Genomic DNA, 23,580 nt, shown 5'->3' on the forward strand with positions numbered 1-23,580 from the left:
ATGCTAGAATCATGCTTATAACATGCTAATCCATGCTAGAATCATGCTAATTTGTACTAGAATCATGCTAATAGCATGCTAGACTATGCTTGAATCATGCTAATAACACACTAATTCGTTCAAGATGCTGACAACCAGTGTTGTGCAAGTTACTTCCAAACTGTAATTCATTATGGATTATTCAAAATATTATTAATTCATTATGTAATATGTTACATGAGTCTTATATTAGGCTACTTTATAGTTACTTTTACCAAAATATCTTCATAATAAGAACTTAACATTCTAAAATGACTACTGCAGAGCATTTTACATCCAGTAGAAAGCGATATGATGTAGCAGAATGACTGTGACCAATGCAAGCTACTACAATATAGTATAGGCTATAATTGGCAATGTGAAGGCTCAAGACAATGCAAGAAAGGATGACAGTCAGAATCACCAATGATCTAAGTCTGTTAAGAGTATGGGTGAGGTAAAGTGATTATCTGGCAATATCTCTGAATAGCTTGACTATATTCATATTAGACACAACATGCCATGACACAATGCAGTTTTTTATATCCAGATACATCAGAATAAGTAGCTACTAGCTAACAATGTTTATAAATTACACTATACTTTACTACTCCTGTCTTATCTGCCTCGGAGCTAACTTAAACTGTCTGCATCACTGCTCTCTTCACTGCAAATGTCCAATCTGCATCATTCTCATGGTCACTAAAACCCAACTCACTTTCATCTGCTTGAAGAGCCAGTTCTGTCCTTTTCTTCTTTTACTTATCATAACGTGGTGATGCTCGCTAATACACTGTTCCCTGTATTCATATGTATTTAGAGTAGTATTGCCAGTAAAACTAGATTTTATCCATAATGCAAATGTCATTAACACATGACTAATCATGTTGTTATTGTTGCAACTTAAAAGTTTACAACTGACCTTGCTTGTTAGCTTACCCATTGCATTATTGCACGTCCCACTATTGTATAGTGTTGCCATTTGGAAACACATACATTTGATCGATGTACAAAAAAACTAATTTGATAAAAAAAAAAAGAGTTTTGAAAATGTCATCATAACTTATTGGAGGTGATGTTTCAGATTTTTTTGTGGATCTGACATGAGTTGATCCTTTGCTTTTATTGACGTTTACATTTGCATTCAGCAACTGTAGAAAAGGCTCCAAGGAAAGCAAGGCTGCGTCCGAAACCGCCTACTACTCAGTAGGTACTGCATTTGAATTTAAACGTACTACTTGCCCGTTAGCAAAGTACGTTCTATACAGTATGAATGTGAAAAGTATGAATGGAATTCGGACGTACTACATCCGCCATTTTGGCATAGTCACGTGACATAACTGCGTCATTTGCGTTGCTTTACTCCCATTTATGAATTCGCTCGAGGGGAATCATGGAATAGCGCAGTTAGCATGGGATGCGCACTCCAGAATCCCGCCGGAAGTAGTAAGTTCAATTCAATTCAATTCAGCTTTATTTGTATAGCGCTTTTACAATGTAGATTGTGTCAAAGCAGCTTCACATAAATGGTCATAGTAACTGGAACAGTGTGGTTCAGGTTTTAGTGTTTAAGTTCAGTTCAGTTCAGTTTAGCTCAGTTCAGTGTGATTTAATCATTACTGAGAGTTCAAACACTGAAGAGCAAATTCATCGATGCGCAGCTCTACCAATCCTGAACCATGCGAGGCAGTAAGTCATCCGGGTACTTCTCACATACTGTTTTACTACTCACATACTACTCGGCTCGCATACTGATTTTAGCCTACTACTATATAGTATGGAAGTATGCGGTTTTGGACGCAGTTTTATTAACAGACTTGTATTCTGAAAACTTAAGAGTGCATTTCCCGATGCTTCCAGTAGTAGGCATTATAGTTTTACTTTTCTGCTGCTTTCATTATTGAGTCAGAGATCGACGGCTGTGCAGCTTAAGTTTCATCCTGTTACTCCTGAAGTTCGTTTGCTGTTTTAAGTTTTCCAAGTGTTTTAAGTGCATGACCATAAAGTAAGTTTTCTCTTTATTTCTGTATGTTTTAACCATGTTGAAGTGTATTAGTATACGTTTACATCTGTATCATGCCCAGACATGCAATGCCTAATGCTTTATGTCCGATCGTGTGATCATTAAGCTAAATAGAGAGAGTTAGATGCTTCATCAGCCACTATAAATGTTAGAAATCTTTTATACTGCAGTATTAATCAATATTATTGCATTTGTGGTGATGTTTGGCAAATTATTTGATTATTAACGGTTTCTGCTGATGAAACTGCAAACTATCTTCAGTAAACTTTATTTTAGTTGAATCTCGTTCGTCCCGCGACAGTCTTACATTTGTTTATTGTGTCTTGGGTTTTAAAACTCGAGAAGATTAACTCTGAGTCATTCTCAGCCCTGTGTAAATCTAGTTTTTTCTTTCACGCTGCTTATAATTTACTAGGTAATCCAGAATTAAAAACAGTGTGGAAAAAATTCTCATTTTAAAAAATTCAAGTAATAAAACTGAGTGTTGAGGGAAAACCGATCAAAAGTTAACCCCCTAGGGTCGAAGACCGCGTATTTTCTCTCTCCGTGAACTGTTTTTAGAAACGCGTCAGTAAAATGCGCTAAAACTCCGCGAAAACAAAACACCCAGAGATGTGACACATATTTTTATAAAGCTTGAAGTGTCTACTTTTAAATGCAGCTATGCATGTTGAAAACAAATGTTGTTTGATAAAGAAATCAGTATGAAACCAATGCTATGTCTAGTTTCTCAGTCTGAGCTCATTAGAGTTAATTTGACCACGCCCACGAGGCTTTGATATTACAAATAGCCTGCATGAGAAGCGCGCAAAAGTAGACTGTGTCAGGAAAAACACGTCATTAAAATGAACTGAAACTCAGCAAATACTCAAAAAAGAAACATGGGAGATGTTTCTAAAGAAATCTTGATATGTCTACTTTTGCAAAATCTCCTTTCATGTAATCCGTATAAAAGTAAGAACTGGTACGGATTCTCCTTTCGCCTCATTACAGCGAACGTGATCCCGCCTTCAGTGAAGGCGCAGTTCATATGGAAATGAACAAAAGGGAGCCAGTCAGGTGATAATGTACACGCTCCCCGAGACATGGCATCAAACGACAAGCTTTATTATAGTTACTTACTTTTGTTTAAATGATGGCACGTTACATGGGTGAAGAAGCACAGTACTAAACAGCGAAAAAGAATCATTACTCTGACTTTCAGCATGAGCCCTCCAAGTTTAGCGTGTTTCCTCATTAAACGCAACGAAAGTGAGTTGCGCGCGACATAGGCTACCTGAAGAGCTAGGACGGATGCAGGGGAGAGGGGTGTGCAATGTATTTAACGACCGGTTTGCGAGAAATTATCATTCATTTGCGGGCATTTGGGGGTCTCTGTGCACTTGCGGGATAATCCTAATCTTAGCAACTGGATAAATGTAAAGGTGGATTAAGCAAAATTGTTTCTACTCTATAACTAATCAACTCACAGCAATAAAACTTTACAATGAGTGCAACAGTTTGTATTCTATAGTTTATTATTATAATTTTTCATTTTCCATATCTGCAATTCCTGTATTTTGGCATTTTTTTGCAGTCCACTTAGAATCCAACATGGAAAATCAATGTTTTCTTTATTGGCATTGATTGTTTTGAAATTTAAATGTCATTAACATGCCTGTATTTCTTTAATAAATATGGCTGTCAAGCCAGGATCTTGATGGTTTATTGTGGGTATGTTGTTTACATGAAGAAATCTGTGTTACAAGTTAAACAAAAATTCTATTAAACAATTATATTTTGAATTTTAATTTTAATAAACAATTATATTTTGAATTTAAATAGTTTTTGTCTTGCGTTTACATGAATTTTACATTTGAATAGCCAAAATTACAAGTTTCAGTGTTTTAAATGCGATTAATCGACAGCACTAATATATATATATATGTATATGCATATATATATATATATATATATATATATATATATATATATATATATATATATATATATATATATGTAATATGTATTATTATTAGATGTGTATATTATAAAAACAAATACTTGTTTACAATACAGGTGCTGTTCTATTTAAAAGTCCTATGTGGTGACTAAGTTTATTAGGTTAACTAGTATCGAGTTACTTTGTGTAATAGTTAAATATATGTTAAATTAACTGCAAACAAAAAAATATATATAAACATTTTTTTCTCAGTTTCTTTCTTGAAACTCTTAGTCACATACCTGTCTGATGGCTCATTATGCAGCTCATTATGCAGGTCTTTGTCTTCTCAGGTGTGACTCACTGCATAGAAATGATAGTTCACGCCTTCTCGCATAAACCATTTTCACACAGAAAGTGACTTAGAAATTTTAAGTAATTATATTGTTTTCTGTGAGCAAGTAAACAAGATGATTCTCACATCATTTTGAAGCAAAACACTAGGCTACAAGATCTAATTCTCAAAAGTCTTGTGCACAAATGTTCTCTGTGTGTTTCACGGCCTTGTTTCAGTGGCTTCAAAATGTTGTTTTTTCACCTACCACGCATAAACATTTCTTTCTCAAAAACACAAACACATACAAACATGCTGCTTATGCCTAGTTCAGACTGCGTGATTTTAGCCCCGATTTTGGCTCGCCGACAGGTTTTGAAAAATCGCCGACAAATGCCTGAAATCACAGGTAAATCGCTGCTCTTGCACGTGAGTGACAATCACAGAGTATGAACGATCAAAGACGCGATCTGAGAGAATCGCCGATGAGTCGCCGATGCCTGTGAGATATTTGGCATGCTAAATATCTGGAGCTGTCGGCGATGCAAATCATGCCGTGTGAATTGAGTTTTGACTGAAAATAACATCAACGATCGCCTACAGCCAATGAGAGAGCAGCTTTCACTTGTGTGTGCTTGTGTGTATACCTGCTGCAGGGGGAGAAGTTAAAAGCACTCATTTTCGGTTTATTTGGACCCACGAAATGGAGGAAAAACTAGTGGAGGTTTGACAGGACTCAGGAGCAACCGTGTCTGTTTGACATTTCATACAGAAAGAAATTAGTTTTTATCAACGTTGAGGAGAAATGGCTAATTCCCTTTAAACCCAGGTGAGCAAACATGTACATGTTCAACCCCATTAAAGGCTTCTTTCATATTATGTAGTTAATAACAAAAGATAGGCTATACTACATGTTTTTGGCTGTGAGACGTAGTTTGGACGAAGTTGTCGGCGATTCTTGCAGTGTAAACAAAGCAGCGACGAAACGCCAGCCCAGATAGTCAAGCAGTGTGAAAACAGCTGTGACACGACTAGTTGGAAAATCATGCAGTCTGAACTCGGCATTAGGTATTATTGTAGCCCAACTTGTGCTGTTTACAGTGTTATCACCCTTTAGACATTAATATGTTTTTAAGATACTAAAAATAACACAAATGTCAGTGCATGTCAAAACTTGTCCAGAGCCCCAAAACACCCTCAGACCCCAGAGGGTTAAAGGTCATTAGGCCTTATGCGGTTTCAACACTTGTTCTGGAATGAACCAATTTTCTTTGCTTTTCCAGCAGAATGACTAGTGTCTGTCCTCTAGTGGCCTCTGACTGATACTGTCTGAATTTACGTTTTTATTCAATCTTATAAATGTGGAAATGTCAGACCAGTAGATCTTGATTTTATAGTAACTTTTTTCTTTGGTCCCCGAGAAGAAAATGACCCCTAAGAAGAAGAAAAAAATACAGTCTGTACAGTATAAACATAATTACTTTTATATCCTCTTAAAGAGATATGTGCAAGCCATGTTTGTGTGCATGCGTGCGTGCGTGCGTGCGTGCGTGTGTGTGTTTGTGTGTGTGTGAGAGAGATAGAGAGTGTCTGCACAGTCCTCTTACCACTTATTCTACATTGTGCTTTAATTACTAAATTATTATTTATTGTTCAATATTTCCCAAAACTTTGCTCAGTTACAGTCACATCAGTTTATAAGTGTGTGTGAGAGTGTATATGTTTAGCTGTTTTGTTTAGGCGTTCAATTGATGTGTTTAAGTGTTTCATTCACTGCTGTCTGCTTTTTCAGCATCTTGGCTGATTTTATGTATTTTTTATGAAAACAGGACTGGTGCAACAAAGTCTTTTTTTATTCATGTTTTTATTTACAAATGTTTTCATTGTTGGGGCTGTGCCCTCTTCTCCGGATCTTCTGTGTCTTTTCCAGGATCTTTTCTTGAGGCCTGATCTTTTTTTCTGGATCCTCTGTTGTTGCTGTGACCTTTTTTTAGGATTCTTTGTTGCTGCTGTGTCCTTTTTTAAGCTCTCCTGTTGAATCTGTAACTTTTTTTAGCGTCAGGAACTGTGGTGCTCAGTAGTGCAAATAATCTTTCCCGTCCATTTGCACTACATTCCTTATTCCTTATTCCTTGACCTGAAACATACAGACACACACCAAATCAAGGTTATTGATTCAGATTCGTCACAATAAACAAAAACCATAAAATGTACAATAAAAAACATTTTCAAATGAAAGGAGAATCTATTTTCCAAATCATTAGAAGCTGATCTACAGTTCAGTACCTTAAACCATTGATGGAAAATGATTTCTTCCAGAGGAATCCGCTGGCTTGGGTTTTCCTGCAGGAGAGCTTGAATCAAATCACAGCATTCTGTGCAGAACGATGGTGGGAAGAAGTGAGAGAAACACATTATCAACTTCAACTTTACATCTGCTGTCATTTTATTCATCTATAAGATCTGACTCTACTCTACTTTAGAATCAGAACATTGTCACCATTATCCAATATCCAACTCTTAGTTTTAATCCATCATTTTGTGTGATTTAAACTACAACTGCTCGTCTATGATGTGATGAATGACGTCTTACCTTCTGACAATCCAGGCTCAGTCCAGTTTCCATCATCGATCCTCTGCGTGTCCGTGACTTCAGGAAATCGTTGACACAGCAGCAGGAATAACAGAACTCCTAAAGACCATACAGTGGATGGTTCTGCATGGTATTCGTCGTCTAGGTAGTACTCCGGTGGGAAGTACTCCTTTGTGCCTGAAGGAACAAGATTTGGTCTCAGCATGAAACACTAAAGCATGTTTTCTCTGTAACATGAAAATACATGATTGGTCAAATTGATAGTCCAGACTACAGGTGTTAAGTTTAATACATACCACAGAAACTGTCATAGCCAGATTCCTGGAGAAGAGCTCCACAGCCAAAGTCAATTAGCTTGACCTCCAGCGTGTCCGTGTTGACCAGCAGGTTCTCCAGCTTTATGTCCCGGTGAAATACCCCACGTCTGCAGCACATGAGACCGGCCGTTGTTGCCTGCTCCATGATCTTTTGAGCCTGGCGTTCAGTGATGGAGCCGAGAGACATTATGAAGTCCAACAGATCTACACAGGGTGAAGGTCGTTCCAGGATCATGATGTAACAATCCTGCTGGTCCTGCCAGTCCAGCAGCTCAATGATCTCTGGAACCTTGCCGCCTCTATGAGCCAGTATCAACAGGCCGATCTCTAAAGGAAGGGGCTCAGGATGACCAGCCTAGAAGAAAGATTAGTTTGGCGGTGTTGCTTCCCCAAATATACTGTTGTCAGTGCCTTTACATGTTTAAGTCTACTTACGATGTTGATGTATTTCATGTTCGATGGCTTTCTGGCAATTTTTACTGCCACCTGTTCAACAAAACAACACTTCTGTTATGATCACATCAAGTGCACTAAAAAGTGAACATAATATATGTTAAAGGGATTGTTCACCTCAAGGCCATCCTCCAAGCGCTTGCCTTCATAGACGCTGCCAAATCCTCCCTCTCCAATCTCCTTGCCGAGCTCATACTGGTCCAGAATGTCACCTGTTAAAAGATGAATAAGTGCAGCTGATGTGAAATGTCAAGCACTGACAGACACGTGTGTAATGTTTGAGGTGGAATAGACATATGCCTATATTCAATAATTCAATACATCGTGAAAATGAACCTGCACAATACTGATATGGTGGTCACTTCAAAATACAGCAAACAGTGATTGAAACTTTTAGAGTGCTTTTTAATGAGAGAAGGCCACACATTCTTAAATGACCACTAGATTTACCTTCAGAACTCTTCTTGTGGATCTGAACAGGAGTCTGGTCCTCCTGACTAGAGCTACTGCTGGACTTCTGGACTTTACAGGAGAGCAGCTTTTCAGGACTGTCAGTCCTTCTCCTCTTTCTCTCACTTTCCTCAGCAACATCAGTGGACTGAAGGCTGGTGATGGATATTGGAGGTGTATGAGGATGGAAATCATTCACATGAGAGCTGTGACAACTTCGTTTTCTCTTTTGGCCACAGAGAAAAGTCATCCACTGGTTGTCATCTGTATTTAGAGATGTAAGACATGCATTAATGATAATGATAATGGCTTATAAAATTGATTTGTATTTTGATGTAAAGTGTAAAGACACACTTCATCTTAGAGATCAGAAACAGTCATGAATTGGGTTTCTTATAGTGAATGCTCATAATTTGCCCTCAACAAATCGGAATCATACACATTTTATGCCCATTATTGAGTCCATTGAATATTGATATTTATACCATTTTTATATTTCAGTGATATTATTAAGAATCTGTAATTATTTAAATGATTTATGTACAATACAGATTGTTGTAAAGATTTCTCTTTTAGTGGATAAATTATGAGAAACTTTGATTACCAAACAATTTGTTCTACTTAAATTTGTGTTATAAACCTAAAAAAAGTTAAATTATTATTATTTTTTATTGTATGTGTTCAGTTTTTAGTTACTTTACTCTCAAAATTATTCCTCATAAATCTGCAGACTTTTTAAACAAAATTCTCAGCAGAACTAGCAAAACATGTCCAAAGAATCTGTCTGGGCCTATATGTACATGTACAGAGATCTAGTGAACACAAAACATGGTCAGATTGACAAACAGTGACTGGATTTACCCTCAGCGTAAAGGGAGAGCGGCTTTTCAAAACTCTCCCACCTCCTCTTCTTTCTCACTTGTATCTCAGTCTCCTCACCAACACCAACGGGTGAATGGTTCTCAGCCACATTGGCGCTGGATGTTGGAGGTGTACGAATATGTAAATCATACACTTGAGTGTCTTGAGAACAACGCTTTCTTTTCAATGCCATAATAACAGAATTCACTGGGAACACTACTATTACCAACTGCAATGAGAAGACGCAATGAGGAGATTCTGAACTCTCTTCTACTTTTAATCCTGCGTTCTTCTGTTTCTATGACAGCGCATTCCGGAACACTTGTTTACATTCAAAATCCCAACACCATATTTGACAAGCTATCTAAACTAGATATATAATAGACAGACAGGCAGATACAAGCTATAATCTTTAATCTTTCACTTCTCAATAATAAGGAACAGTATTTTCACCACAAATATATACATAAATACAAGAAATAAAGTTGTAAATACAACACCAAACTGATTCTGAAACATTATTGTCCAGGAACTAAATAAAACACTGTCATTTTAAGATTAGATAATCTCAAATAATTTTGATTTAATTAAAGAAAATTGTATTAAATGTTGTAATTGCTAACAGAGCAAACTCAAAATAACATTATTAGGCCTACATTTAGTCATGTGACGTATGTGTGAAGTAAAACATAAAACTAAGACTAAAATTATTATATATCCAGTAACGAAATGAAACAAAGTAATTTTAAGCTTAATTTTATACAGTAGATTTTAGCTGAAAATGTGACATTTGCAGTAAAAACTCAAAACATAAATTCACATAGAAAATATTTGTTTAACACTGTATTCAACTGTTTATATTTTTCAGAACAACTGACCACAGAGTTATGGGATCAGAAAAATATAGTTCTATAAACATGTTTTGTACTTTAAATGATAATACTTTGTAGAAATTTTTTAAATTAAACTGCACGACCCAAAAGAATTAAGGATCATCAAAATGATTAGAGTTGGCTCTCTATAAAACAAAAATGATTGATTTTATTTTATGTAATATTTTTGCCTTTATGAGGAAAAAGTGTCGTTATGGATGTGACCGATGTGGAATTGTCACTTGTGTGACTTTGGTAAATCAAATATAATTGTTTGAAAAAGCTGACAGAGACATTTTTGAGCATTTTTAAAGTTCTGTAAAATACTTGCTTAGACAAAAAAAAAAAAAACGGGTTCCATTTTTTTGGTGAAAACTTAAATTTTTTTATGGCAAGGTTGACAATTGCATTAATTATTCTTATATGTCATATGTATAAACAATAATACTATATTTAGTGTCATCTTTGTTGGAGAGAAGAATTCATATCAATCCTGTAACGTGTATCTGTGAAATATATATAGCTTGGCTTGGGCGGTATTACGGTATTATGGTATACCGCGGGATCTAAAAATAGCAACGGTGTCAGTTTCAATACTGTTATACCGTCATAAAATATTAAATATCCTTTATTTAATGCCCACAAAAACGTATGTGTGATTGCCATCACAGGACAGTGTGGAGGAGAGAGAGGGAGAGGGAGGGAAGGGAGAGGGAGAGGGAGGGAGGGGGAGAGGTGAGGTGACGAGTCGCGCTCCAAAGTGACCTGCAGTTTGGCAGTATTTCCGGTTTCGACTGAACAGAAGGGAGATGTGTGCTGCGTCCCAAATCGCATACTTATGCACTATTCTACGCCATTTTGTAGTATAAATAGTGTAAGTAGTGTGTTCACACTGAAAACTCTAAAAATAATAAGTGCACTTTAATTTCCCGGATGATGCACTCATTCAGTCGCTAAAATGAAGTGTGGAATGATGGACACTTCACGCACTCAACGACCGCAGGTTTGCTTACGTAGCGGAAGAGGCGGAGCTATCGGACGCACATGTTGAATAACTTTATTTATTTTGGATGGTGAGAACAAAATTCTTCTACGAGAGTGATTATAGTGCCTCCCGATGGTGAATGCGGCAACACTTACGGCAGGTAATATTTGATAATTCGGTCGTTTATTTCACTGATTTGGCAAATGTCAAACGTCATCAGGGAAACGGTTTGAATTTCCGCTTAGTAAAAAAACATTAGTGTGCCATTTGGGACGCCACTACATACATGTACTATCCTGTTGAGTGTGTAAGTGCATAAGTACATAGTGCATGAGTGCATAGTGTATAGTGTGCCATTTGGGACGCAGCTGTGGTAAATATAAACTAGAGGTCTGCATTAGAGCTGAAGATCTTTGCCCAAGCCCGGAGGGACCAGAAAAAATCCAAATCACTGCATTAAAATCCATCCCTGCAAAGGTGAAGCAAATGATGACGGAGAATTAAAAAAAAAGCTAATTTTGACGGCGGTCAAGTCAGTCACTAGCTCAGAAGGAACGGTTATTCAAGTCGCCAAGGTATTTCGGCGGTCGCTTATACACTGCGTATTACGGTAGAGCGCAAACCGCAAGCGGACAGGGTCAAAGATGGGGTGACTTGCTACATTAAAACTACTGTTATGGCAAATAAAATGGATGTTCCCGGCTGGTAGAAGATGAACAAATAATCCTACCCAAAACTTGCAAAATTAGCCAGATCAGAACTCTGCATCTCGGCCTGTAGCAGCAGGAAAGGGTGTTCAGTTCTGCTGGAAGCCTGTGGATTTAATAATGTTCCTCCACAAAAAAAAAAAAAAAAAAAAAAAAAAAAAAAAACATGTAGCCTAATCTTGGTGAGTAAAGGGTTTTTAAATTATAAATGAATATTAATTATACCATATAATCATAATGTAGACAGAGTATACAGGCTTGGCAAAAATTTTTTTTAATTCAGCTTTACCTTAATGCCAGATTGTGAAGAAAAGTGGCGAAACAAATCTTGCACAGCCTTTATCTTAATTTCGTTATTGCCAAAATGCCCGTCATCATTAAGGGTTTATTTTAATTTGATTTGTTAGGCAAGATTTATTTTCATTGGTGTGTTAGCCAATTTAATGGCTAAGGGTATGTATACCTAAGTTAGACCTATTTAGAGTGTTGCGATGTTACGATGTTACAGAGGACTTATTTTATTTTTTTGTTCCAACTTCCACGTGGCATATATAGTCTACATTTGTTACAAATAAATTATGTTAAAACATATAAATGACCCATTCTTGAAAAAAGGCAATAGAGCTGTGCGCATGAGCACATTTGTATAATGTCGGGCTGTAAACGGGTTCGGGCTTTATAAAGCTGTTCATCAAAATGTACCTGTCGGACTCAGGCTTCATCGTGCCTAATTTTTATGGCCCGATTACAGCTCGCTGCATTCCCGCTGCTGTAAATCATTATTGAAATGATTTTCTGAATAAATACTTATTATTATTATTATTATTGAACTGAATTGAATTGAGAGAGAAAGAGAAAGAGAGAGAGAGAGAGAGAGAGAGAGAGAGCGAGAGCAATGCTGTGCATCGCTTGGCGCGCTCTCTCTCTCTTTGTGTGTGTGTGTGTGTGTGTGTGTCTGCATGCGAATGAGAGGAGTGTCCCGCGCAAGAATACAAACAAGACAAACAGGTGACCGCGAACAAGGTCGCATATAAGGTATTCAGTTTCTGAATGGTTTAGGCACAAGCTAACAGTTTGGTGACGCTGTCTGAGCCTTACGTCATAATTTTTTTTTATTACGCCGGTAATACCGGATACCGGGGTAAAATATGGAGGCGGTTTGACGGTATCAAAATTTGGATACCGCCCAAGCCATATAGCTATCACTATTTTTTGTTTTTTGTTGGAAACACTCACATCTTATTACAATAACAAGTGTGTTTTTCCTGCAAAGACATGTAGAAGGGAGGTGACCACCTCTATCAAATTTTGAACAACCTCGTCAAATCAGGCAGGCGATCACTACTGACAGACCCTAAGTAATGCTCAAGTGCTGGTCATGTATTTAATTACATTTAATGTTAACAGTTTTAAATAAGATCATGGTTTGATAAGATTCCAACAATAATACAAAATGTGTTTATTTCCAGTAGCAAACATTTCATCATGACTACTAAATGAATAATGCCTGAATAGTGTCACGTGCTCATTCAAAACTTTTAATCAAGCATTGTCAGCTGTAGTCACCAAGCAGTGTATAAAATAGTTTGTTTGCATTTATGTCTTTAAAATGTTTTGTGTCTGAAATATTTGACCTCTCAGATGAGTGTCACTTTTACCTCAGGGCAGGCCCGTGCAGAGACTTTCGTCTTTTCCTCTCAGTCTTTTAAGCTGGATGGCTTGATAACCTCCTCAACCCCTGTTGTAAGTAGAAGGTGGGAGAGCTGTGTGAGAGCTTAAATGTATTAAAATAAAATACTATACATAATAAAATATTTTTAATATACTACAAAATGCTAATAAAAGGGAGCATGAAATGTCTTCACAAACCTTCTATCAATAGGCCTATTGGATCAATCCCTTCACCATTAAACTGGCTTAGTGTAGTAAACCATGTTTGACAGCAACAGCGTTTCTCTGAGCAAGTTTAAGTCAGCTTCTCTGTCGACTCATTCACTTCTACTAAACATAAAACATGTAACTTTTGTTGTCCTTGATTTTAGTCTAGATTTTAAGTTTTATACAGAAAGTATTGTCTTGAAGATGACTCCTTTAATGCTGTAAAAATCATTCACAGCACATAATAAGTTGGATTATGATACTATATCTCTTGATTGCTACCATCTCTAAAAGTCTTATATTTCAACATTTTTGAAGTTGAAATCTTCAATACTGAATGTAAAATTACAATTTCTGAAAACTACTAAAATCTCAATTTTTAGTCATTTCTATATTTCATTGCAATTGTACTCTTAAACACACAATATAAAACATACTGTACTGTACATGAAGTATACAAGAAGACATTTACAATAGGGGAGCGCAGGGCACAAAGTAACGTGGGGTTAAGTGTAACACAGAGTTTTAAGGTATTTGCTCAGACTTGATCATGGCATACTTCCGAGGTTTTCACCACAGTGTCAGCAGATGTCTTCCTGAAAATTATTGAAAAAGTTCTGTGAAATTTGGATGAGAAACACAAGAGAAATCATTTTTGCAGCATAAAGGTATTTTTTATTATAGTCAATATTTTTTTATTTAAAAAATCTGTAAAAGTATGAACGTGAAAATCTTGTATTGTTGTGATCACCGTCTTCTAGGCTAAAAGCTAAAACCCTTTTGAAAGATCTAAGAATCACACAGTGACTGCTAGCCAGTTTTGAGGAAAACATGAAACAGCGGGGTTGTAACAGGGTGTTAAAATTAAGCCACATACTGTTGGACACCAATTAAACTAACACGATATTTTTAAATTTTGAGTGTTGAGAACTTTTTAAATAAAATGATTTTTAATAGGCCTGCCATACTTCCAGGATTATTATTGGGCTGCGAACTGCAGAGTCTTATCTTACTGGAAAAAATCTCATCCTGCAGGTGACATTCCATCTTGGCTCACCATCGAACAGAGTGTAACAATCTACTCTCTTTCCTCTCTACTTTTTGCGGCGCCTTCACCATCGATAAAAGTAGTCAACACAAACTTTATACTTAGCAGCTCTCTCAAAATATGGTGTCAGATCCGGAAAGCGTTTAAGTTGCCATCTACCACATTGTCCACCCCTATTGCTCATAACCACGCCTTTAAGCCATCACTCAATGACTCCACATTTTCAGTTTGGTCCAGTAAAGGAATGGTCACTGTAAAAGACTTGTACATGGATGGAAAATTTGCTACATTCCCTCACCTGAAACAAAAATTTTGATCTTTTTTTTTTATCTTTTACCGTCGTTTTTTTAGATATCTACAGCTGAGAAACTATGTTCAAACATCCATCTCCCACTTTGAACTATTAGCAGATGAACATGATATATATATAAATTACTTTCTGCCTATCCTAATGCCTCTAATTTGATTTCCCATTTTATAGACGTTTTTAATAATCAGTTTGACATATCTACCTTGTATTTGAAAGACTCCTGAGAGAAAGATTTAGGCATTCAAATTACCAATGAGGACTGGGAAAAGTCTATCAAGGTCATAAATACATGTTCTATTAACTCCAGACATCAACTAATCCAATATAAAGTAGTACATCGGCTTCATTATTCTAGGGTTAAGCTTAATAAATTCTACCCCTCCATCTCCTCTAAATAACAAATGTGAATCTGCGGAAGGCTCTTTAGGACATGTTTTTTGGTCATGCCCAAGACTTTTTGATTTTTGGAGCGAAATTTTCAACTTCTACTCTGAGGCTTATTCTTGTGACCAAGCCCCTGATCCAGCAATCGCTGTTTTTGGTTGGTCTGACTCACTTCGTGGGTTCAGTCAACAATTTAAAAAAGCTGTTCAATATGGAATGGTGTTAGCTAAAAAATTTATTCGGTAACACTTTACAATAAGGTTCATTAGTTAATGCATTTACTAACATAAAATAATCATGAACAACACATGTACAGCATTTATTAATCATAATTGAGCATTTACTGATGCATTATTAACATTTAAGTCCATGCTTGTTAACATTAGTTAATGCACCATGAGTTAACATGAACTAACAATGAACTACTTTATTTTCATTAACTAACGTTTATTAACATGAATAAATACTGTAGTAAATGTATTGTTCATTGTTTGTTCATGTTAGTAAATGCATTACTTAACATTAACTAATGAACCTTATTGTAAAGTGTGACCAATTATTCTTTATTTATGGAAAAAGGCATCAAAACCACTTTTTAAATCCTGGCTTTTAGAATTTTCCACCACTTTACATTTAGAGTGATTAAGACACAATCTTTCTGACAACATTGCCGGCTTAGAAGCCACCTGGAAACCCTTTTTTAATTATTTGTCAAATGCCCAGAATAACAATTTAAAGGTATAACCCTGTTATCGTCTGCAAGATCACCATATTGCTTTCGCCCACTGGCCTAGATATATATGTGTAACATTGTTGACCCATGTATAATATTAGAGGAACTGATGTAATAATGATGTCTTATGATGTCTTATGTCCCTTTTTAAAAAATTATTATTTTTTTTTGCTTTTTCTCTATTGTCTTTATAATTGCTGTTGCTTTTTGTATCGCTCTGTCTTGCTTGAAGGAAATAAAAATATAATATTAAAAAAAAAAATATATATATATATATATATATATATATATATATATTATTGCTAATACTACAAGGCATTGTATAATAATGGATAATAATCCAAATCAATTCAAATGTATTTATCCAATAAATAAATAAGCATACTGTGCTATGTAGAATAAAAAATCTATTGAGCTAGGTACTGAGAAAATATAGCTATTATTTAAAGTAAACTCAATTTAAATTGTGTTTAATCTGCCTTTTTAAGCATGTGTTACAACTAACCCTCTGTCTGTAACAACTTGCCCCGCAGGTGGGTTAAATAGTAACATTTTTACTCGTGGCACTTTTGGCAACACTGCACAGAAACCATAGGTTCGGCGATCCTACTTTTAGTGCTCATTTGTAGGAGAGGCTTGTTTTTTGTTGGTAAAAAACAAATGGTTTGTCTAAGCCCAATACTTTCTTTATTATTTGACCAAAACCAAAAAGTGTTACTTTGTGCCCCACTCTGCCCTACTGTCATCCATCTAATTACAATGTTATAACAATGTAACAATGTTGTTACATAATAATTATACTGTAATGACATAAAAAATGACATCCAAACTAAAAGTTTGTAATTAATTCATTCGGTCTGAGTGAACGCTGGCATGATCTGTTGCCGCTGCACACCGGTAAATTTTTTAAACATTTAAAATCTCGTTCAACGATCAACATTACAGTTGAACTGTTTTAACAAAACAATTTGGACAATTCTGCAGCCTGCTTCAGTTTTATGGATTTTACCTGCTCTGCGCCTGTTCTTCTGGTTTCTGCTCACCTGCGTGTCTAAGCTGTCAGCATCTGCATCCGCCTCTGCTTCACAATGTACAAGTTATTATCCGACAAAATGTACTTGTAGCTTGTGTTTGCCTGGTGTTTCCTGACGCTTGTCTACCAGCCCGTGATTGGATTGTTGCAGTACTCGGCTGCTGAACTACACCGTGTGCGGCTCCATCTCTCAGCGCCTTTGCCAGCTGTGTTGCACCTCCACCCGGACATCGCATTCCTGCCCCACCAAAGATATATCCATCGTGGATCCAGACGGAGTGCTCATCAGGGCTCATCGTCACAAATAAAGTCCATTTGGTCCAATTTTCGTCGTCCTCCACAAAACACCGGTCGGACTGTCAGTCACAGAGTTTTAGCCAACCCAGCCCGGTCGGCTAACACCACTGCTGTACTTTCTGACAACTTTATCAATATCAACTTCGGTCTTTTAAACATCCGCTCAATTACGAGCAAGGGGCATCTTGTCCAAGATGTCCTCAGTGAACGCAACCTTGACCTTCTGTGTCTAACTGAGACTTGGCAACAACCCAGCGATTTCACGCAACTTAACGAATCCACTCCTGGAGGGTTTGTTTACACCTGTCAACCCCTCGGAGGAGGTCGGGGAGGAGGTCTCTATTTACCGCGAGAGTTTAAAAATCTCGCCGGTTCCCGTTCCTTCATTCCCTTCATTTGAATCTATGATTTCCAAACTTTCTGGATCCACACCTACATATGTTGCCATAATTTTTTCATCCCCCCAAACTAAATAACGAATTTTTAAATGACTTTTAAATGACTTTTTTTTTAATGACTTTTTAAATGATGCTGCTTTTTTAACACATACTACCACCCTCTCACCCAATATTATAGTTTTAGGAAATTTTAATATTCATGTGGATAATTTTAATAACTCTTTTACAAGAGATGTTATATCCTGTCTTGAGAGCTTTGAACTTCAAAAGCATGTCAATGTCCCCACACACTCTAAAGGACACACCCTCGACCTCATCTGCTGCTCTGGTGTCTCACCCATTGACCTCTCTGCTGATGAACTCCCAATAACGGATCATTTTCTCCTCTCATTTAATTTTGCACTCCCTCTTTCTTCCACCAAACCTCTCTGTACTATTTCCTTCCGTAACATAAAACATATTGATCTAGAATCCTTTTCTGCTAGTATTAATTATCTTCCTGACATTACTAACCTTTCACCACCAGATGACTTAGTTTCTCATTACAACACTGGACTTCAATATATTCTTAATTCTTTTGCACCCTTAAAAACAAGATCTGTTTGCTTTTCTCAGTCTGCCCCGTGGTTTACGCCAGAACTTCGGCGCATGAAAGCCAAAGGCAGACAAATCGAAAGACTTTCTAGAAAAACTGGCCTTACTGTCCACAATGACATGTAAAGATCACATCACACAATATAAAAATTGCATCATCCAAACTAAATCCAACTATCTCTCCAATTTTGTATGCTCCAATGAAGGTAACACTGCTTCTCTGTTTTCACTTTACAAGTCTTTCACTTACCCCCCAGACTCACTACCATCTCATCTTCACTCAACAGATTTCTGTAATTCTATTATGACCTTTTTTAATGAAACAATCTTTAATATTCACCAGCATCTTGGTTCACAATCCTTTCCGAGCATTACATCTGAACTTCCACTATTTGAAATTTTATTCTCCTCTTTTCAACTTCCTACAACTTCAGAAATTTCTAATCTTATTTCCAAATCTAAATCATCTTCCTCTCATTTAGATCCTCTCCCCGCTGTTCTAGTTAAAGCCTGTCTCCCTTCCCTCATCCCTCTCATTTCAGCCATTATTCACTCTTCTCTTCTAGAACTGTAATACTACTGTCCAAACTGTCCAATACTAAAAAAACCTGGTTCAGACCCATCTAATTTTAATAATTTATGACCTATTTCTAATCTACCATTTATTTCCAAAATCCTTGAAAAAATAGTAGCAATACAACTCCAATGCCACTTCTCTCAGAACCACCTGTATGAACAGTTCCAGTCTGGTTTCCGTCCACTCCACAGCACAGAAACTGCCCTGATTAAAATCACCAATGACCTTCTTATGGCAGCTGATTCTGGACTAATATCTATTCTCATTCTCTTAGACCTGAGTGTGGCCTTTGACACTATTTCTCACAGCATCCTCATCAATAGACTATCCACTCTTGGCATCATCAATACCCCACTTGACTGGTTTAAATCTTATCTCTCTGACCGCACTGTTCATTCAACTCAAATCATTCACTTCTCAGCATTTTACAGTTTCTTCGGGTGTTCCCCAGGGCTATACATAGGTATACATTGTGCTGTAATTACTAAATTTGTTCACAATTTCCCGAAACCTTGCTCAGTTACAGTCACATCAGTTTATAAGTGTGTGTGAGAGTGTGTATGTGTTTAGCTTTCCTGGTGTTTAATTGTTCAATTGATGTGTTAAAGTGTTTCATTCACTGCTGTATGCTTTTCAGCATCTTGGCTGATTTGATGTATTTTTGATGAAAACAGGACTGGTGCGACAAAGTCTTTTTTTATTTATGTTTTTATTTACAAATGTTTTCGTTGTTGGGGCTGTGCCCTCTTCTCAGGATCTTCTGTGTCTTTTCCAGGATCTTTTCTTGAGGCTTGATCTTTTTTTCTGGATCCTCTGTTGTTGCTGTGACCTTTTTTTTAGGATTCTTTGTTGCTGCTGTGTCCTTTATTAAACTCTCCTGTTGAATCTGTAACCTTTTTAGCGTCAGGAACTGTGGTGCTCATTAGTGCAAATAATCTTTCCCATCCATTTGCACTACATTCCTTATTTCTTATTCCTTGACCTAAAACATACAGACACACACCAAATCAAGGTTATTGATTCAGATTCGTCACAATAAACAAAAACCATAAAATCCATCAAAAAAAAAACTTTTTCAAATAAAAGGAGAATCTATTTTCCAAATCATTAGAAGCTGATCTACAGTTCAGTACCTTAAACCATTGATGGAGAATTATTTCTTCCAGAGGAATCCGCTGGCTTGGGTTTTCCTGCAGGAGAGCTTGAATCAAGTCACAGCATTCTGTGCAGAACGATGGTGGGAAGAAGTGAGAGAAACACATTATCAACTTCAACTTTACATCTGCTGTCATTTTATTCATCTACAAGATCTGACTCTACTCTACTTTAGAATCAGAACATTGTCACCATTATCCAATATCCAACTCTTAGTTTTAATCCATCATTTTGTATGATTTAAACTACAACTGCTCGTCTATGATGTGATGAGTGATGTCTTACCTTTTGACAATCCAGGCTCAGTCCAGTTTCCATCATCGATCCTCTGCGTGTCTGTGACTTCAGGAAATCGTTGACACAGCAGCAGGAATAACAGAACTCCTAAAGACCATACAGTGGATGGTTCTGCATGGTATTCGTCGTCCAGGTAGTACTCTGGTGGGAAGTACTCCTTTGTGCCTGAAGGAACAAGATTTGGTCTCAGCATGAAACACTAAAGCATGTTTTCTCTGTAACATGAAAATACATGATTGGTCAAATTGACAGTCCAGACTACAGGTGTTAAGTTTAATACATACCACAGAAACTGTCATAGCCAGATTCCTGGAGAAGAGCTCCACAGCCAAAGTCAATTAGCTTGACCTCCAGCGTGTCAGTGTTGACCAGCAGGTTCTCCAGCTTTATGTCCCGGTGGAATACCCCACGTCTGCAGCACATGAGACCGGCCGTTGTTGCCTGCTCCATGATCTTTTGAGCCTGGCGTTCAGTGATGGAGCCGAGAGACATTATGAAGTCCAACAGATCTACACATGGTGAAGGTCGTTCCAGGATCATGATGTAACGATCCTGCTGGTCCTGCCAGTCCAGAAGCTCAATGATCTCTGGAACCTTGCCGCCTCTATGAGCCAGTATCAACAGGCCGATCTCTAAAGGAAGGGGCTCAGGATGACCAGCCTAGAAGAAAGATTAGTTAGGCGGTGTTGCTTCCCCAAATATACTGTTGTCAGTGCCTTTACACGTTTAAGTCTACTTACGATGTTGATGTATTTCATGTTCGGTGGCTTTCTGGCAATTTTTACTGCCACCTGTTCAACAAAACAACACTTCTGTTATAATCACATCAAGTGCACTAAAAAGTGAACATAATATATGTTAAAGGGATTGTTCACCTCAAGGCCATCCTCCAAGCGCTTGCCTTCATAGACGCTGCCAAATCCTCCCTCTCCAATCTCCTTGCCGAGTTCATACTGGTCCAGAATGTCACCTGATAAAAGATGAATAAGTGCAGCTGATGTGAAATGTCAAGCACTGACAGACACGTGTGTAATGTTTGAGGTGGAATAGACATATGCCTATATTCAATAATTCAATACATCGTGAAAATGAACCTGCACAATACTGATATGGTGGACACTTCAAAATACAGCAAACAGTGATTGAAACTTTTAGAGTGCTTTTTAAAAAATATATTTATATTTACAGAACTTAATGTAATGTACTCTACTTCATACTGAAGAGGATCATGAGAGAAGGCCACACATTCTCAAATGACCACTAGATTTACCTTCAGAACTCTTCTTGTGGATCTGAACAGGAGTCTGGTCCTCCTCACTAGAGCTGCTGCTGGACTTCTGGACTTTACAGGAGAGCAGCTTTTCAGGACTGTCAGTCCTTCTCCTCTTTCTCTCATTTTCCTCAGCAACATCAGTGGACTGAAGGCTGGTGATGGATATTGGAGGTGTATGAGAATGGAAATCATTCACATGAGAGCTGTGACAACTTCGTTTTCTCTTTTGGCCACAGAGAAAAGTCATCCACTGGTTGTCATCTGTATTTAGAGATGTAAGACATGCATTAATGATAATGATAATGGCTTATAAAATTGATTTGTATTTTGATGTAAAGTGTAAAGACACACTTCATCTTAGAGATCAGAAATAGTCATGAATTGGGTTTCTTATAGTGAATGCTCATAATTTGCCCTCAACAAATCTGAATCATACACATTTAATGCCCATTATTGAGTCTATTGAATATTGATATTTATACCATTTTTATATTTCAGTGATATTATTAATAATCTGCAATTATTTAAATGATTTATGTACAATACAGATTGTTGTAAAGATTTCTCTTTTAGTGGTTAAAATATGAGAAACTTTGATTACCAAACAATTTGTTCTACTTAGATTTGTGTTAGAAACCTAAAACAAGTTAAAAGTTATTTTTTTATTGTATGTGTTCGGTTTTTAGTTACTTTACTGTACAGAGATCTAGTAAACACAAAGCATGGTCAGATTGACAAACAGTGACTGGATTTACCCTCAGCGTAAAGGGAGAGCGGCTTTTCAAAACTCTCCCACCTCCTCTTCTTTCTCACTTGTATCTCAATCTCCTTACCAACACCAACAGGTGAATGGTTCTCAGCCACATTGGCGCTGGATGTTGGAGGTGTACGAGTATGTAAATCATACACTTGAGTGTCTTGAGAACAACGCTTTCTTTTCAATGCCATAATAACAGAATTCACTGGGAACACTACTATTACCAACTGCAATGAGAAGACGCAATGAGGAGATTCTGAACTGTCTTCTACTTTTAATGCTGCGTTCTTCTGTTTCTATGACAGCGCATTCCGGAACACTTGTTTACATTCAAAATCCCAACACCATATTGGACAAGCTATCTAAACTAGATATATAATAGACAGACAGGCAGATACAAGCTATAATCTTTAATCTTTCACTTCTCAATAATAAGGAACAGTATTTTCACCACAAATATCTACATAAATACAAGAAATAAACTTGTATATACAACACCAAACTGATTCTGAAACATTATTGTCCAGGAACTAAATAAAACACTGTCATTTTAAGATTAGATAATCTCAAATAATTTTGCTTTAATTGAAGAAAATAATAATAAATGTTGTAATTGCTAACAGAACAAACTCAAAATAACGTTATTAGGCCTACATTTAGTCATGTGACGTATGTGTGAAGTAAAACATAAACTAAGACTAACATTATTATCCAGTAACAAAATGAAACAAAGTTATTTTAAGCTTGTTTATATAGATTTTAGCTGAAAATAAGTTAGATTTATATTTATATATGAGCAATTCCAGTGTTATGGATTTGACATTTGCAGTAAAAACTCAAAACATAAATTCACATAGAAAATATTTGTTTAACACTTCATTAAACTGTTTATATTTTCCAGAACAACTGACCACAGAGTTATGGATCAGAAAAATATCGTTCTATAAACATGTTTTGTACTTTAAATGAAAATACTTTGTAGAAATTCTGTGAATTAAACTGCACGACCCAAAATAAGTAATAATCATCAAAATGATAAGAGTTGGCTCTCTATAAAAACAAAAATGACTGATTTTATTTTATGTAATATTTTTGCCTTTATGAGGAAAAAGTGTCGTTATGGATGTGACCGATGTGAAATTGCCACTTGTGTGACTTTGGTAAATCAAATATAATTGTTTGAAAAAGCTGACAGAGACATTTTTGAGCATTTTTAAAGTTCTGTAAAATACTTGCTTAAAAAAAAAAAAAAAACAACAGAAACGGGTTTCGTATTGTGGTGAAAACTTATTTTTTTCATGGCAAGGTTGAC

General features: G+C 36.6%; 1 protein-coding gene and 1 long non-coding RNA gene across 6 annotated transcripts; both read right to left on the reverse strand.

Annotated features, from left to right (window-relative positions):
* Positions 1-6,129: 6,129 nt before the first annotated feature.
* On the reverse strand, positions 6,130-10,173 carry si:ch211-214c11.1. Of its 3 annotated transcripts, none has more exons than XR_002456150.3 (8): positions 8,971-10,173; positions 8,110-8,373; positions 7,777-7,871; positions 7,642-7,692; positions 7,186-7,561; positions 6,890-7,066; positions 6,583-6,671; positions 6,130-6,433 (listed from the first exon to the last, which is right to left on the reverse strand). It is a non-coding gene; the product is annotated as a si:ch211-214c11.1 (long non-coding RNA). The 3 variants fall into 3 exon arrangements; XR_012395052.1 differs by having other exon boundaries at positions 6,133-6,433; positions 6,890-7,116; XR_012395051.1 differs by lacking the exon at positions 6,583-6,671.
* Positions 10,174-19,464: 9,291 nt separating this feature from the next.
* On the reverse strand, positions 19,465-23,500 carry pimr81 (Pim proto-oncogene, serine/threonine kinase, related 81). 3 transcript variants are annotated; one of them, XR_012395055.1, is made up of 8 exons: positions 22,267-23,500; positions 21,509-21,772; positions 21,114-21,208; positions 20,979-21,029; positions 20,523-20,898; positions 20,227-20,453; positions 19,920-20,008; positions 19,465-19,768 (listed from the first exon to the last, which is right to left on the reverse strand). XR_012395055.1 is itself a non-coding variant. In XM_021468317.3 (8 exons), exons 1-8 carry the CDS (start codon positions 22,457-22,459, stop codon positions 19,757-19,759), a joined length of 1,257 nt encoding a protein of 418 aa, XP_021323992.3. In that variant the 5' UTR covers positions 22,460-23,500; the 3' UTR covers positions 19,465-19,756. The 3 variants fall into 3 exon arrangements, 2 of the variants coding, with proteins under 2 accessions (XP_021323992.3, XP_068071445.2); XM_021468317.3 differs by having other exon boundaries at positions 20,227-20,403; XM_068215344.2 differs by lacking the exons at positions 19,465-19,768; positions 19,920-20,008 and having other exon boundaries at positions 20,158-20,453.
* Between the last annotated feature and the right edge of the window lie 80 nt (positions 23,501-23,580).

The sequence above is a fragment of the Danio rerio genome, chromosome 19 (assembly GCF_049306965.1).
Source record: "Danio rerio strain Tuebingen ecotype United States chromosome 19, GRCz12tu, whole genome shotgun sequence".
Lineage (NCBI taxonomy): Eukaryota > Metazoa > Chordata > Actinopteri > Cypriniformes > Danionidae > Danio > Danio rerio.

Excerpts from the sequence above, each read along its gene's own strand:
- pimr81 (XM_021468317.3), bottom strand. The coding sequence starts at position 22,459 with ATGGCATTGAAAAGAAAGCGTTGTTCTCAAGACACTCAAGTGTATGAT. Across the intron at positions 21,209-21,508 it reads CCACAAGAAGAGTTCTGAAG|GTGACATTCTGGACCAGTAT; the intron begins GTAAATCTAGTG and ends ATCTTTTATCAG. Across the intron at positions 20,404-20,522 it reads TGGCTATGACAGTTTCTGTG|GCACAAAGGAGTACTTCCCA; the intron begins GTATGTATTAAA and ends TTGTTCCTTCAG.